The 15,107-nt window shown below is 39.1% G+C and overlaps 1 protein-coding gene across 2 annotated transcripts in view; it reads right to left on the bottom strand.

Annotated features, from left to right (window-relative positions):
• Window positions 1–9,360: 9,360 nt before the first annotated feature.
• stat5b (signal transducer and activator of transcription 5b) overlaps window positions 9,361–15,107 on the bottom strand; it is a 52,601-nt gene continuing 46,854 nt past the window's right edge. Inside the window, exon 19 of one of the 2 annotated variants that reach the window (XM_079846255.1) lies at window positions 9,361–13,267. In XM_079846255.1, coding sequence (XP_079702381.1) covers window positions 13,144–13,267 — 124 coding nt within the window. In that variant the 3' untranslated portion in view covers window positions 9,361–13,143. The remainder of the gene's footprint in view (window positions 13,268–15,107) is intronic. The other variant, XM_079846254.1, reaches the window with a different exon arrangement.

Below are 15,107 nucleotides of genomic sequence, written 5' to 3'. Positions count from 1 at the left end.
GATGGATGGATGGATGGATGGATGGATGGATGGATGGATGGATGGATGGATGGATGGATGGATGGATGGATGGATGGATGGATGGATGGATGGATGGATGGATGGATGGATGGATGGATGGATGGATGGATGGATGGATGGATGGATAGATAGATAGATAGATAGATACCTTCCAAGAGGAGGGGGTGGTGGCGGGCTTAGATAGATCGTTTTGTTTATTTATTGTGTTTATAATATGTATTATAATGTATTATATTATAATTAATGCTGGTGGTCATCGATTGATTGATTACTGAATATTGTTATATGCTTTGTTTTTGTATGTATTGTCATGTTTTAGTAATATGATATTGTACGATACTGTATTATAATGTTTATATGATTGAGATGGATGGATGGATGGATGGATGGATGGATGGATGGATGGTGCCCTTCCAAGAGGGGAGGGTGGTGGCGGTCTTATATAGATAGTTTTTTTTTTTTTTTCATTTATTGTGTTTATATTCTGTATTATAATGTATTATATTATAATTTATGCTGGTGGTCATGTATTGATTGATTACTGAATATTGTTATATGCTTTGTTTTTGTATGTATTGTTATGTATAGTTTATATGATAGATAGATAGATAGATAGATAGATAGATAGATAGATAGATAGATAGATAGATAGATAGATAGATAGATAGATAGATAGATAGATAGATAGATAGATAGATAGATAGATAGATAGATAGATAGATAGATAGATAGATAGATAGATAGATAGATAGATAGATAGATAGATAGATAGATAGATAGATAGATAGATAGATAGATAGATGTTATATTATAATTAATGCTGGTGGTCATCGATTGATTGATTGCTGAATATTGTTATATGCTTTTTTTTGTATGTATTGTCATGTTTTGTTGATATGATATTGTACAATACTGTATTATAATGTTTATATGATTGAGATGATGGATGGATGGATGGATAGATAGATAGTGCCCTTCCAAGAGGAGAGGGTGGTGGCGGTCTTATATAGATAGTTTTTTTTTCATTTATTGTGTTCATATTCTGTTTTAAAATGTATTATATTATAATTAATGCTGGTGGTCATCGATTGATTGATTGCTGAATATTGTTATATGCTTTTTTTTTTGTATGTATTATCATGTTTTGGTAATATGATATTGTACGATACTGTATTATAATGTTTATATGATTGAGATGGATGGATGGATGGATGGATGGATGGATGGATGGATGGATGGATAGTGCCCTTCCAAGAGGAGAGGGTGGTGGCGGTCTTATATAGATAGTTTTTTTTTTTTTCATTTATTGTGTTTATATTCTGTATTATAATGTATTATATTAAAATTTATGCTGGTGGTCATGTATTGATTGATTACTGAATATTGTTATATGCTTTTTTTTTTGTATGTATTGTCATGTTTTGGTAATATGATATTGTACGATACTGTATTTTAATGTTTATATGATTGAGATGGATGGATGGATGGATGGATGGATGGATGTATGGATAGATAGATAGATAGATAGATAGTGCCCTTCCAAGAGGAGAGGGTGGTGGCGGTCTTATATAGATAGTTTTTTTTTTTTTCATTTATTGTGTTCATATTCTGTATTATAATGTATTATATTATAATTTATGCTGGTGGTCATGTATTGATTGATTACTGAATATTGTTATATGCTTTGTTTTTGTATGTATTGTTATGTATAGTTTATAAGATGGATAGATAGATAGATAGATAGATAGATAGATAGATAGATAGATAGATAGATGGATAGATGGATAGATAGATAGATAGATAGAGCGAGCCCTTCCAAGAGGAGGGGGTGGTGGCGGGCTTAGATAGATAGTTTTTTTCATTTATTGTGTTCATATTCTGTTTTATAATGTATTATATTATAATTTATGCTGGTTGTCATGTATTGATTGATTACTGAATATTGTTATATGCTTTGTTTTTGTATGTATTGTTATGTATAGTTTATATGATAGATAGATAGAGCCCTTCCAAGAGGAGGGGGTGGTGGCGGGCTTAGATAGATCGTTTTTGTTTATTTATTGTGTTTATAATATGTATTATAATGTATTATATTATAATTAATGCTGGTGGTCATCGATTGATTGATTGCTGAATATTGTTATTTGCTTTTTTTTGTATGTGTCATGTTTTGTTGATATGATATTGTACGATACTGTATTATAATGTTTATATGATTGAGATAGATAGATAGATAGATAGATAGATAGATAGATAGATAGATAGATAGATAGATAGATAGATAGATAGATAGATAGATAGATAGATAGATAGATAGATAGATAGATAGATAGATAGATACCTTCCAAGAGGAGGGGGTGGTGGCGGGCTTAGATAGATAGATTTTTTATTTATTTATTGTGTTTATCTGTATTATAATGTATTATATTATAAGTTATGCTGGTGGTCATGTATTTATTGATTGCTGAATATTGTTATATGCTTTGTTTTTGTATGTATTGTCATGTATTGTTGATATGATATTGTACGATACTGTATTATAATGTTTATATGATTGAGGTGATAGATAGATAGATAGATAGATAGATAGATAGATAGATAGATAGATAGATAGATAGATAGATAGATAGATACCTTCCAAGAGGAGGGGGTGGTGGCGGGCTTAGATCGTTTTGTTTATTTATTGTGTTTATAATATGTATTATAATGTATTATATTATAATTAATGCTGGTGGTCATCGATTGATTGATTTATGAATGACTTTTGTTTGTGCGACGTGCACAGTGTTGTAACCTGAGTGAATTGAGTTATTAAACCAGTTACGAGTCCCAGTAAGCCGACCCCTTTGTCTTCTTCCTTACCGTCACATGAACTTTGCTACATTGGTGCTGAAACCCGGGATAGGAAGAAGACCAGAGCCGCCACCATGCAAACCCCGTCAGGATCGCCATTTGCGGAGATAATCCAATCGCTCATGGACCTGCACCAGGAACACCATCAGGCAATGCTGGAGGTCAGAGAGGAGCCGGAACGGCGGTCCCAGGCGCTCGTCCTGACCCAGCAGCAGGACCGCAAGCTTTTCCGGAGCTGGATCGACCGGGAGGTTCAGGCCGGGGGAACATCACCGCCCCCGGCCAAAGCCACCCACATGCAACTCAACAAGATGGGACTGCAGGACAATCCGGAGGCATTCCTTGACCTGTTCAAGCGGTCCGCTGAAGCGTGTAGGTGGCAGCGGTTGGACTGGCCAGTACGCCTCATCCCACTGCTGTCGGGGGAGGCGCAGATCGCAGCCCAACAACTGCCAGTCCAGAACCTCCTGGTCTACGACGACCTTCGACGGGCCATCCTTCAATGGGTAGGGCTCTCCCCCGAACAACATCGCCAGTGGTTCCGGTCGCTGACCTTGGGGGAGAACAGCCGGCCCTTCATGATGGCCCAGCAGCTCCAGGACGCCTGATGGCTGATGGCTGATGGCCGACCAGGGCGACGTCGACCAGATCGTGGATCGAGTGGTGCTGGAGCAGTTCATTGCGCGGCTGCCCAGGAGGACCGCGCAGTGGGTCCAGTGCCACAGGCCGGCGTCTCTGGATAAGGCCATCGAACTGGCGGAGGACCAAATGGTGGCGTGCCCGGGGGTCGGCGAACCCCTCCCGGCAGCTTCACTCTCTCTCCCTGCCCCTTCTGTTTCTTCCTCTCCTTACAGCAGGCCGGTTCTCGCTCCCCGGACAAGGGGAGGGTTCCAGAACCGTGGTGCTGCCCGGGGGAGGTTTAGGGGTTTCCCGGAGCAGTTTCCGGGACCGCGAGCGCCACCCAGAGGTGCGGAGCCGACGGAGCTGCACTCAGCGTCGGGTCCAGTTTCCTCTCTCTCTCCACGGCACGGGGATGTGGTGAATTATCCGCTGATGACAGCTGTCGTCCAATTTCGGAACATAGTGACATCCGCTAATTTTGGGAACCAATTGGCCAGTCTTTAGTGAATTATTGGGGTATTTATGAGTGGATGTTTATTGGGGGAAAACAGGGCCGGGTGAGAGAGCGGTTGTGCAGGTGGGAGAGACTGAACCGGGACCTCCGGGTATTGTTACAGAGGGACCGAGCGTTGTGGAGAGGCTAAACCTCACTGAACGTAATGACTTCCCTCTGGAACAGTCCCAGGATGAGACATTAAAAAATGCTTTTGCTCAGGTCCGTGCGATTGACGGACAGTTTCTACACCCTGAACAACCAATCTCTTATCCTTATTTCGCCATATTAAAAGATAGGTTGTATCGAGTGACCCAAGACACTCAAACAAAACAAGGTACAACCCAGTTATTAGTTCCAAAGAGCCGTCGGGAAATGCTTTTCCAGGCGGCTCACTCTAATCCGATGGCAGGGCATTTAGGTCAGGCGACGACACTGAATCGTTTAATGGTCCGATTCTTTTGGCCGGGCATTCATGAGAACGTGCGCAGGTGGTGCGCGTCGTGTCGTGAATGTCAGCTGGTAAATCCGCCGGCCTTACCAAAAGTGCCATTGCGCCCTCTTCCATTGATGCAGGTCCCCTTAGAGATAATCTCCCGAGTGGGTATCCCGAAAGAGATCCTCACTGATCAAGGCACGGCGTTTATGTCATGTACACTACGCAAACTTTATGAATTATTGGGCATTAAATCGGTTCGCACCAGCGTCTATCACCCACAAACAGACAGCTTGGTGGAACAATTTAATCGCACTTTGAAGACAATGATTCGAAAGTTCGTACAGGAAGACGCCAAAAATTGTTGTGTTTGCCAAACAAAATCCTGTTGTTTGCCGTACGCGAGGTCCCGCAAGCCTCCACTGGGTTTTCCCCGTTCGAGCTCCTCTATGGACGTCAGCCCTGCGGGGTGTTAGACGTTCTCAGAGAAGCTTGGGAGGACGGACCTTCGCAAGCAAAAAATGAAATTCAGTATGTCATGGACCTGAGAACAAAACTCCAAACATTGGGGCGGCTATCTATGAATAATTTGTTACAGGCTCAAGACAAACAAAGTCGGCTATACGTTAGGGGAACTAACCTGCGTGAATTTACACCGGGAAATAAAGTGCTTATATTACTCCCAACTTCCAGTTCAAAATTGCTTGCCAGGTGGCAAGGTCCCTTTGTGGTCACACGGCGAATAGGAGATCTCGATTATGAGGTATTTCGGTCGGATAGGAGCGGAGCACATCAAATATACCACCTTAACCTCCTAAAAAAATGGAGCGAGGCGGAGTCAGTGATGCTAGCAACGCCGGTGAGTGGAGATGATGATCTCGGGCCAGAGGTGAACACAAAAAGTACATCAATCGCCCTGGCCCCGGGAGGAGATCATCTCTCGCCCTCTCAGCTCGCTAACATAGCCCAGTTGCAGAAAGTTTTTTCAGATGTGTTCTCGCCCCTACCCGGCCAAAACGACCTCATTCAGCACCATATCGAGACGGAGCCCGGCGTGGTAGTTTGCAGTCGGCCATATAGATTACCTGAACACAAGAAAAAAGTGGTTCAGGACGAATTAGAGGCGATGTTAAATATGGGAGTGATAGAAGAATCCTACATTGACTGGGCCAGCCCGATAGTTTTAGTCCCTAAAACGGACGGCTCGGTCCGGTTCTGTGTGGATTATCGCAAGGTGAACTCTGCGTCGAAATTCAACGCATATCCCATGCCAATTTTTGACGAGTTGCTCGATCGGCTGGGTTCAGCTCGATTTTATTCGACGCTGGATTTGACAAAGGGATATTGGCAGATCCCCTTAACGTCTTTATCTAAAAAAAAAAAATAGCCTTTACGACACCGTCTGGATTGCACCAATTTGTTACGCTTCCGTTCGGGTTGTTCGGAGCTCCGGCCACATTTCAGCGCCTCATGGATAAAATTCTTCGGCCGCACACTGCATATGCCGCTGCCTACTTGGATGATATTATCATCTATAGTAATGACTGGCAGTGGCATATGGAGCATGTGCGCGCTGTCCTGAGGTTGCTGAGGGTGGCCGGGCTGACGGACAACCCCGAAGAAGTGTGCGATTGGGTGCGTGGAGGTGAGGTATCTGGGTTTCCACTTGGGTCATGGACAGGTGCGTCCGCAAATTGACAAGACAGCAGCAGTTGCGACCTGTCCGAGACCCAAGACCAAAAAGGAGGTGAGGCAGTTCCTCGGGCTGGCGGGATATTATATCACCAGCCCGCTGACTGAGCTTGCTAAAAAGGAAGCACCACACCCGGTCCATTGGTCAGAGCTGTGCCAGCAGGCTTTTACCCAGGTGATGGCTGCTCTATGTGGCGGGCCGCTCTTACAATCACCTGACTTTTCTCTCCCTTTTATTTTGCAAACGGACGCGTCGGACAGGGGGCTGGGGGCAGTCCTAACCCAGGAGAGGGAGGGGGAGGAGCGATGGCTCCCCGGCTTGAGTTGAGCGGTGGTGGTATGTGGCGAGGGGGGCGTGGTTTAGCGAAGTCTGTGAAGGGAGAGTCAGGACGAGCGGCTAGTAAGTGGATCAAGCACAAATGATGAACACCTGTCTCTTGTTGCAGTAATTGGCATGGAGAGATAATATATACCAGGAGGAAACGAGGACAAGAGAGAGAGAGCTGGAGACGGACAGACACACTGGGACTCGGCTGGCAAAAGCAGAGAGCAACTGCTGGAAAGAAAACCGACGATTGATATTGAGAGTTTATGGATGACTTTTGTTTGTGCGACCTGCGACGTGCACAGTGTTGTAACCTGAGTGAATTGAGTTATTAAACCTCCCAGTAAGCCGACCCCTTTGTCTTCTTCCTTACGTCACACAAACTTTGCTACAATATGATAGACAGATAGTTAGAAAGATAGATAGATAGATAGATAGATAGATAGACTGACGTATTGTTTATATGATAGACAGACAGATATAGATATATACATCTCGTCTGTATTTCTGTCTCTATCTAGAAAAAAACTTAAATCGTGTAAACTAACTGTTGGATTTTGATTCAATTATTTTGGTATGTTCATCTCAACCATCGAGTAGCTAAATTATATTCAGAGATGTTATCAAATAAATTAATTGAATTATTCCTGTGATATTTACTAAGCCACTGAAATATTTTTTTTAGAGTGTAACAGTACTTTATATAAGGGACATTTTACTATTATACATTCTACACCCTCAAACTTGTGATCGAACACAAGTTTATTTATTTATTTGTATGCAATTTTTTTTTACATGTACAGTATTTTTTGCAGAATTGAGAAATAACTGGCTAAGGGAGGTAGAGAAAAAAGAAATTTTGGTCAGAAGACCAAGAAACTACAGTATACTGTAATTAATTTTTTCAGAAGGTGCGCAGAGCTGTTATTATTATTATTTTTTTTACTGTATTGACATACTGTATTGTTTTGTACTGACTTCATATTAAAATCTTTGGTGTTTCTTTTCATATTACTGCGGAATATGAATTACCAAATTCTGTGAACACAGGTTGACCAGTTCATTGTCCAAAAGACCTAACCCAGTGCTTATTCCTGAGTTTACATCTCAAAACACTACTAAAGTTCCTTTACATACCTTTGAATGCAAAACTCTGCAGGTTCACTTTATTTCTACATAGTCCATTAACCCAAAAGGTTATTGTTATACAAAGCAAATGATAATGCAATGATTTTTGACAGATGCCAGAAATAATGTTTTTCTCTTCTGTGTTTGTTGCAAAGATATCTAATTATGATAATAACCATTTAAATTCAATATCTATCTTGCATTAACATTGTTTTTGTATTGTTGTTATATAGGCTATATATGATTCAAAGTTTCTAGCTACTTGAGTAGTTTTTTCATTGGATACTTTTTTTATTCTTACCCAAGTAACTATTAAGATTACTTTTACTTTGAGTAAATATTTCTATAAGAAATTTACTTGGGCACAGTTTTTAGATACTCTACCCACCACTGCTGAGAGGCACAACATCACAATCAAGGACATTCTTGTTCACTGTTCCTTGATGGTGGAATGATCTTCCCAACCCTATCTGGAACGCTGACAATCCCTGACAATATTCAAGAAACAGCTTAAAACTCATCTCTTCTGTCAGAACTTAACTGCATCCTGCTGAAAAAAAAAAAACTTCCCCTATGCTTTCACTATTCCTTAAAGGAACGCTCCACTAATTTTGAAAATAGGCTAATTTCCAACTCCCCTAGATTTTAACAGTTGAGGTTTACCGTTTTCGAATCCATTCAGCCGATCCCCGGATCTGGCGGTTCACTTTTAGCATAGCTTAGCATAAATCATTGAATCTGATTAGACCGTTAGCATCTCGCTCAAAAATGACCAAAGAGTTTCGATATTTTTCCTATTTAAAACTTGACTCTTCTGTAATCCCATCGTGTACTAAGACCAACGGAAAACGAAAAGTTGCGATCATCTAGGCCGATATGGCTAGAAACTATACTCTCATTCCTGCGTAATAATCAAGGAACTTTGCTGCCGTACCATGAGTGCAGCAGGCGCAGTGATATTACGCAGCGCATGAAAATAGGCTAACTTCCTTCAACATAACCAACATGACAACCTGCTTGCACAGGGAGCGTGCTGGGGACTTTTTTCAGGCGCTACGTAATATCATTGCGCCGCTGGTACGTGGTACGGCTGCTGCCGTAATCAAGTTCCTTGATTATTACGCAAGCAGGTTGTCATGTTGGTTCCAGTTCCTAACCATATCGGCCTAGACGATCGCAGCTTTTCATTTTCCGTCGGTCTTAGTACACGATGTGACTACAGAAGAGTCACGTTTTAAATTGGAAAACTATCAAAACTCTGGTCATTTTTGAGCGAGATGCTAACGGTCTAATCAGATTCAATGATCTATGCTAAAAGTGCTACCGCCAGATCAGGGGATCGGCAGAATGGATTCGAAAACGGCAAAACTCAACTGTTTAACTCTAGGGGAGTTGGAAAATGAGCCTATTTTCAAAAATAGTGGAGTGTTCCTTTAATCTCTCCCTATTCTAAACAGTGTCTCGAAACTTTGTATTACCTGCACCTCTCGTGTTTTATTGCCTCTTTATGAAAAATTGCTTGTTGTATTCCTCATTTGTAAGTCGCTTTGGATAAAAGAATCTGTAAAACTATATAAAAGCATTGGTATACTGCTCTGCTCGGGTCTAATAAAGTCCAATGGAGGCTCATGAGGTTCAGTTCAGGTGGCGTACTTCTAAGTAAATCCATTATCCTGTCTCAAGGCAACAGCACACCTGCCAAAAGAACTGACTGAGTTAGATCGTTATTACATGGCTCTGAGGATTGTGGTTCTTTCCACCCTTACAAGATAAAATAATTTCCACTCAAATCCATGCATTTATATTTTTATTAGTTAGGTAGCCATATAATAAGAGGGTTAATGTATAGCCAGCCAATCCTTATAAAAAAAACTAATCCAGAACAACCCCTACACTTACTGGACATAGGCTGACTGGACATTATCCCCTTACATACAGAAAATAATGTGATGTTATTTCCAACACAATGAAAGTACAAATGATGTTCAAAAAAAGTAGATTTTACAGGAAAAAAGACAAAGCCAAGCCACGACATTACGTTCACATTAAAAACAAGTTACAGTTGCTCTAAAGACAATTCAAGCACAATTTATTTGCATTGCAACATTATATATTTTTAGATAAGATTGTGTAAATTATACTATTTCTCAATATATATATTTGTTTATTTTTATATAAAATTCTGTGTCTGCATAGGTACTATAAAGTCATCTCTTTGAGATAAATTTTCCTGAGATCTATAATTGGGGGAGCAACTTTATCTTGACTGACATGAAGGAAAAGTTGTTGAAAAAAAAAAAAACTGTTTTGTTTTTTAAAAGGGACTGGCCCTTTAAAGACAACATTTTTGAATTTACTTTGATATCTATAAAACCCATTCACTAGAGGAAAAAAGGCTTAGAAAAAAGCTTAAAGGGAGACAAAAACATTTGTTAAGTGCTAAAAAAACCTTTATAAAACAAGTCTTGACATCTTATGCAATTTTGCCTATTGGTTATTGTTTAGAGATTTTTACTGGGATCAAGATGTTTTGCAACTTTGCAAGTTAATATTAGATCGGTATATCTGAAATCTAAATTGGAAAGTGGCTGAAAATCTGCAAGCTAACACTAGATTTTGGTATAACTACTGACAAACCTTAGCTGTTAAAGGCACAGGAAGAGGAAATGACAATGGCTCAGGTAAAATGAAGAATCTAAGGTAGGAGGGAGTCAGTTTTTTTTTTAAGATATGGCCAAAAGATGCAGGATAGATCAGACACTGATAATAAATGCTTTCAAATGGTTGTCACCTTTCAAGTTAAACACAACCATCATAACATCATTGCCTGTTTTTCAGAGAACATGCTGTTTATGACTAACATAAGCAACTGTTTGTCATCAAACTCAAGGTTATGTGTTAAATATGCTAAATATAGACACTGCTGTCAAAATCGAAACATCTTTCTCTTTCAGTACAATTTATTACAGAATTACTGCACCAGTATCATCAAACTCTATTTCCTTCTTAAGTATTCACACCATCTTCCATTGGTCAGACAATCAGATAGTCCCAGCCCAAACTCACACCATTGGTTAAGCAAATGTTGCTATGTGGGGCTGCTTGCTGAGTGATGTTTACAAAGGACCACAAAGTCCCAGTGGAAGCAATTTTTGGGGACTCGCCTAATAATGGTTGACTTTGTCTCTGCAAATTAAGACAGGATAGAAGAGGGTATTTGAACTTTACAAAAGCTACATATTTAAACCTTAACCAAGGGCCTAATTTAACTATCAAATCACAAAATGTTATCAAAAGAGATGATTATGTAAATGTCTGAAGTCTAAATTTAACAAAACTTGGTAAAGATGAACAACAGGACATTCTGAAAAGTCAAGCCAAACTGTGCTAAATTCTACCCATAGGGGCCATTACAATTAAAAAGCATCATAACTCAGCAAATGTTTGACAGAGGAAGTGATAATATTAAGATAATATTACCAATCAGACAAATCATGAAAATCGCTAATAACTTTAGTGACACCATAGTAAGCTAATTTATATTTTAGCTTCTTTATATCTCTGGAACTGCACAGGCAAGATGAACAGTATTAACAATGATTAACCAAATTCCTTCAGTGCCCCCAAATCAAATGGTCATATTTCACTCATTGGATTGTCTTTTAAACGTACTTTTTATTCATTCTAGGCTGTTTGTCTGAGTTGACGGGTGTGGCTCATACAAGCACAAAATCCAAACGTTACTAAACATGGAACACAGGGATATTCTGAGGTGATGTGTTCATCAATTTACGGATGTAGGAAATTCTGTAACTAAAGTTGGGGAGAAATAACAGCACTTTAAATGTTAACCAAGACAGCTAGGACTACCTGTTTGGTAAGCAATGAAGGACAGGGGCCAAGACACAACACAACAGAAACAAACCACATCACAACAGTTTCTCAGCCACCATAGAGGGTGGGCTAAACATTCAGGTTAACAGTTCTATAAAAATATTAGTACAGAAAAACTTTGATTTTCTTAGTCCATTAACTCTATATGCCAATAGGTTACCTCTATGGTGGCTGAGAAATGGTACTGCGAAATTGGCTGATTGTGCAATACGAATACGTGGCTTTGTGTATTGACCAGTTTCAAGTAAAAACTGCTCAATATTTAGATTTCATTAGGCCATTATCCCTAGTATGAAGCACTTATGTTAGATTTAATGCACTCTGTTGTTGCTGAGAAACGGCATTTTGAAATGGGCTGATGAGACAATAGGACGCTCAGTGTGTACTGTCCCGCATGTGAAGTCTACGTGTTCATAAAAAAGAACGGTACAGTTCAAAAGTTGCTTTTTGTTAGACCGTTAGAAAGTGTGTTGTATGAGAGGCTTTCTTGAACTGACTGGCTCATTTAAATGTAATAATTTGTACATGCAAAAGTTCGAGTGTCCATTAAAAAAAAAATTGGTGCAATAAAAAAAATTCTAATCTGAGATGACAATAAAATTCTTGGTCAGAATTAACAGGTGGATAAATTCTGATGGCCATTTTAACTCTTAAAACATGTAATTCAAATAGCACTCTAGATATGGATGCTGCAGATATGTTGTATTAATTAAAGGTGAGGTTCACACATCAATAAGTAACTAACAAATTAGTAGCTAAAGTAGTTAAGCTAAAATAGTTAAAGTTGCTGTATGTGATTTTTTTTCAATGTAGCATAGAAACACCATATGTTCGCAAATATTTAGGAAACATGCTAAGTTCTTTGAAATGTGCCTTCCGTGTCTGAATGTCTGTTTTTGGTCAGTGTGATCCCGCCCACTGCAAATTTACCCAATAGAATTTCGACACCCTGAGTTGAGTTTGTTCCTGTTGCATGTTCTCAACTTGGCAACCCACGTGAGAGTCCAGTCTGAGAAGGAGGGGGTGGGGCAAACAATATTTTGAATTTGGACTGCAGTACCCATTTCAGCCACTAGCTGTCAATATTACATACTGCACCTTTAAGTAGTTAGATAAGCACACTAGTGTACAGGAGCACTTCCATTGTGTTGTGGCTTGATTCTGCTGTGTTGTTAATTTGTGTTTGCTTTTTACATTTTGTTGTTTTGTGCACCACTGCCGCACCATAGAAATTAAACAGCTGTATAGCATTCTAATTTGAGGTGGACAAATTGAGAAGACTGAATACTGATAGCTAAATGTCTTCAATGAGCCAACCGTCTGATTGGACAACGATTTGATCAGGTAGGTTTTTAAAAGATGACTATAACAAAAAAGGTAAAGGGTAATGAAAGTGGAAAACCCATATTGGACTAGTAATGCAGCCACTCATATTCAGCCAAATAAAAGTCCACATTATGAAGTCCACAATGTGTTTCACTGTACATGACATGATATTCTGTTCTTTGCTGGTTAATGATGGGAAATTACACATCAAACTATCATGAAAATGCAAAGGCAGTTCGACATCCACTAATCAGCGTTGACAAACATAACATTTCACATTTGTTAAGATAAAAATATGGAATGGAACCATAGAGTTTTTTGTGTAGTTGGGACGAGAGATCACAGGGTAAAAGGTCATGACTGTTGTCCACTCCATTGGGTTTCCATAGGCTGTCGAAGGAACTCCTCCACCTGCCGGGCCATGTCCATGGTCTCATCCAGATCGAATTCACCTTCCGTGTCTAACATGGTTTCATTCCTTCAGACACAGACATACACACACAGCAATCATAAAAATATACAATCATAGCAGCAGGAACATATTTTGAGCAGGGGTGGCTGAGAAAAAAAAAAAGGGGGGGTTCCATAGACCAAGAGGAGTCACATGACTAGAGTGAGGCGCAATGACTGACAGGACAATGGCGGGGGCAAAAGAGCAAGAGAACTTTTGTTAATAAAAGTTGCATTTCTTCGTTTAAATGGATAGTTCACCCAAAAATTACTTTTAAAATTACTTAGTAAAAGATGACAGAATTTTAATTTTGGGTGAACTATCCCATTAAAGGATTAGTTAACTTCAAAATGAAAATTTCCTGATAATTTACCCCCATCTCATCCAAGATGTTCATGTCTTTCTTCAGTCGAAAAGAAATTAAGTTTTTTTTAGGAAAACATTCCAGGATTTTCTTCACATAATGGTTTTCAATTGTAACCAAAATGTTCAAGGTCCATATCAATGCAGTTTCAAAGCTCTTCGAAGGGCTTCAGACACTCTGTGCGATCCCAGACGAGGAATAGGGTCTTATCTAGCGAAACGATCGGTCATTTAAAAAAAAAAAAAAAAGAATATATTTTTTTAACCAAAATTGTTCATCTTGCCCTGCTCATCGACGTGCTAGTGATTGTGCAATCATGTTGAAAACGTCACACTCGATGTAGACAGAAGTACCGCCCCAAGCAACTGTGCGAAGACTAATACAAACTCCCTTTACCAAAAAACACTTAATCTTCAACTTCAAAATCGCCTGACATTGTTGCTTTACCTTTTTTTTTGCTAAAGGGCATTTGTATTAGTCTTCGCATGTGTGCTTTGTATACACGTTTATATATATATATATATATATATATATATATATATATATATATATTTTTTTTTTTTTTTTTTTTTTTTTTAAATGACCGATCGTTTCGCTAGACAAGACCCTATTCCTCGTCTGGGATTGCACAGAGCATCTGAAGCCCTTCGAAGCACTTTGAAACTGCATTGATTTGGACCTTGAACATTTTGGTTGCAATTAAAAACCATTATGTGAAGTAATTTCTTTTCGACTGAAGAAAGAAAGACATGAACATCTTGGATGAGATGGGGGTGAGAAAAAATATCAGGACATTTTCATTTTGATGTGAACTTATCCTTTAATATAAGTGAGTTTGTCGGTTTTATTGTTGTCGTGTTTGCATAAAAAAAACTAATAATGAACCACAAACTAAGCATTTGTTTTAAAGTAAGATGAAAATCTAAAGATCTTTTATTTATTTGTGTTACAACCAGAGCATGTGAGCAAAGTGAAGCGGTGTGACGCTCAGCTTAATATTCCGCTCTATGCCATCACGCTCTACTCAATCTCTCACGGCCCAAGCAAACACGGAACTCATGAACGGCTTACGCTCAAATCCCGCTCTGACATTAAATTTCTCTGTACTTCACTATACTTGTTGTAGCCATTAAAAAAACTTGTTTAGTTTCATATTTATGTTTAAAAATTTTAATGTAATTTTTTTATTTAATCTATGTTGATTATGAAAAGTGAACAGCTTAAGTAAGATAGGACACATAAGATGCACAATATGTTGGAAGACATGGAATGGGTCAGAAAAGAGTTTGACCACTTCATTAAGTTTTGTTTTGTAGAAAGCCTTTCTTTAAAGTGAATTTGTTTTATATAAATTGTGTCTTAATTTTAATCAAAGTTTCATCAGCCAATTGCCTGGATTTAATAAATAATAAGCAAATATAACAGACAATATAATCATGACATGGAGGCGCCAGCACGATCACTTGCATTGCACGTGAACTGGAGCGTATCTTATCAAATCAA

Source organism: Gobio gobio (genome assembly GCF_949357685.1).
Source record: "Gobio gobio genome assembly, chromosome: 20".
Lineage (NCBI taxonomy): Eukaryota > Metazoa > Chordata > Actinopteri > Cypriniformes > Gobionidae > Gobio > Gobio gobio.
This window is presented reverse-complemented; position numbering and strand designations above follow the sequence as displayed.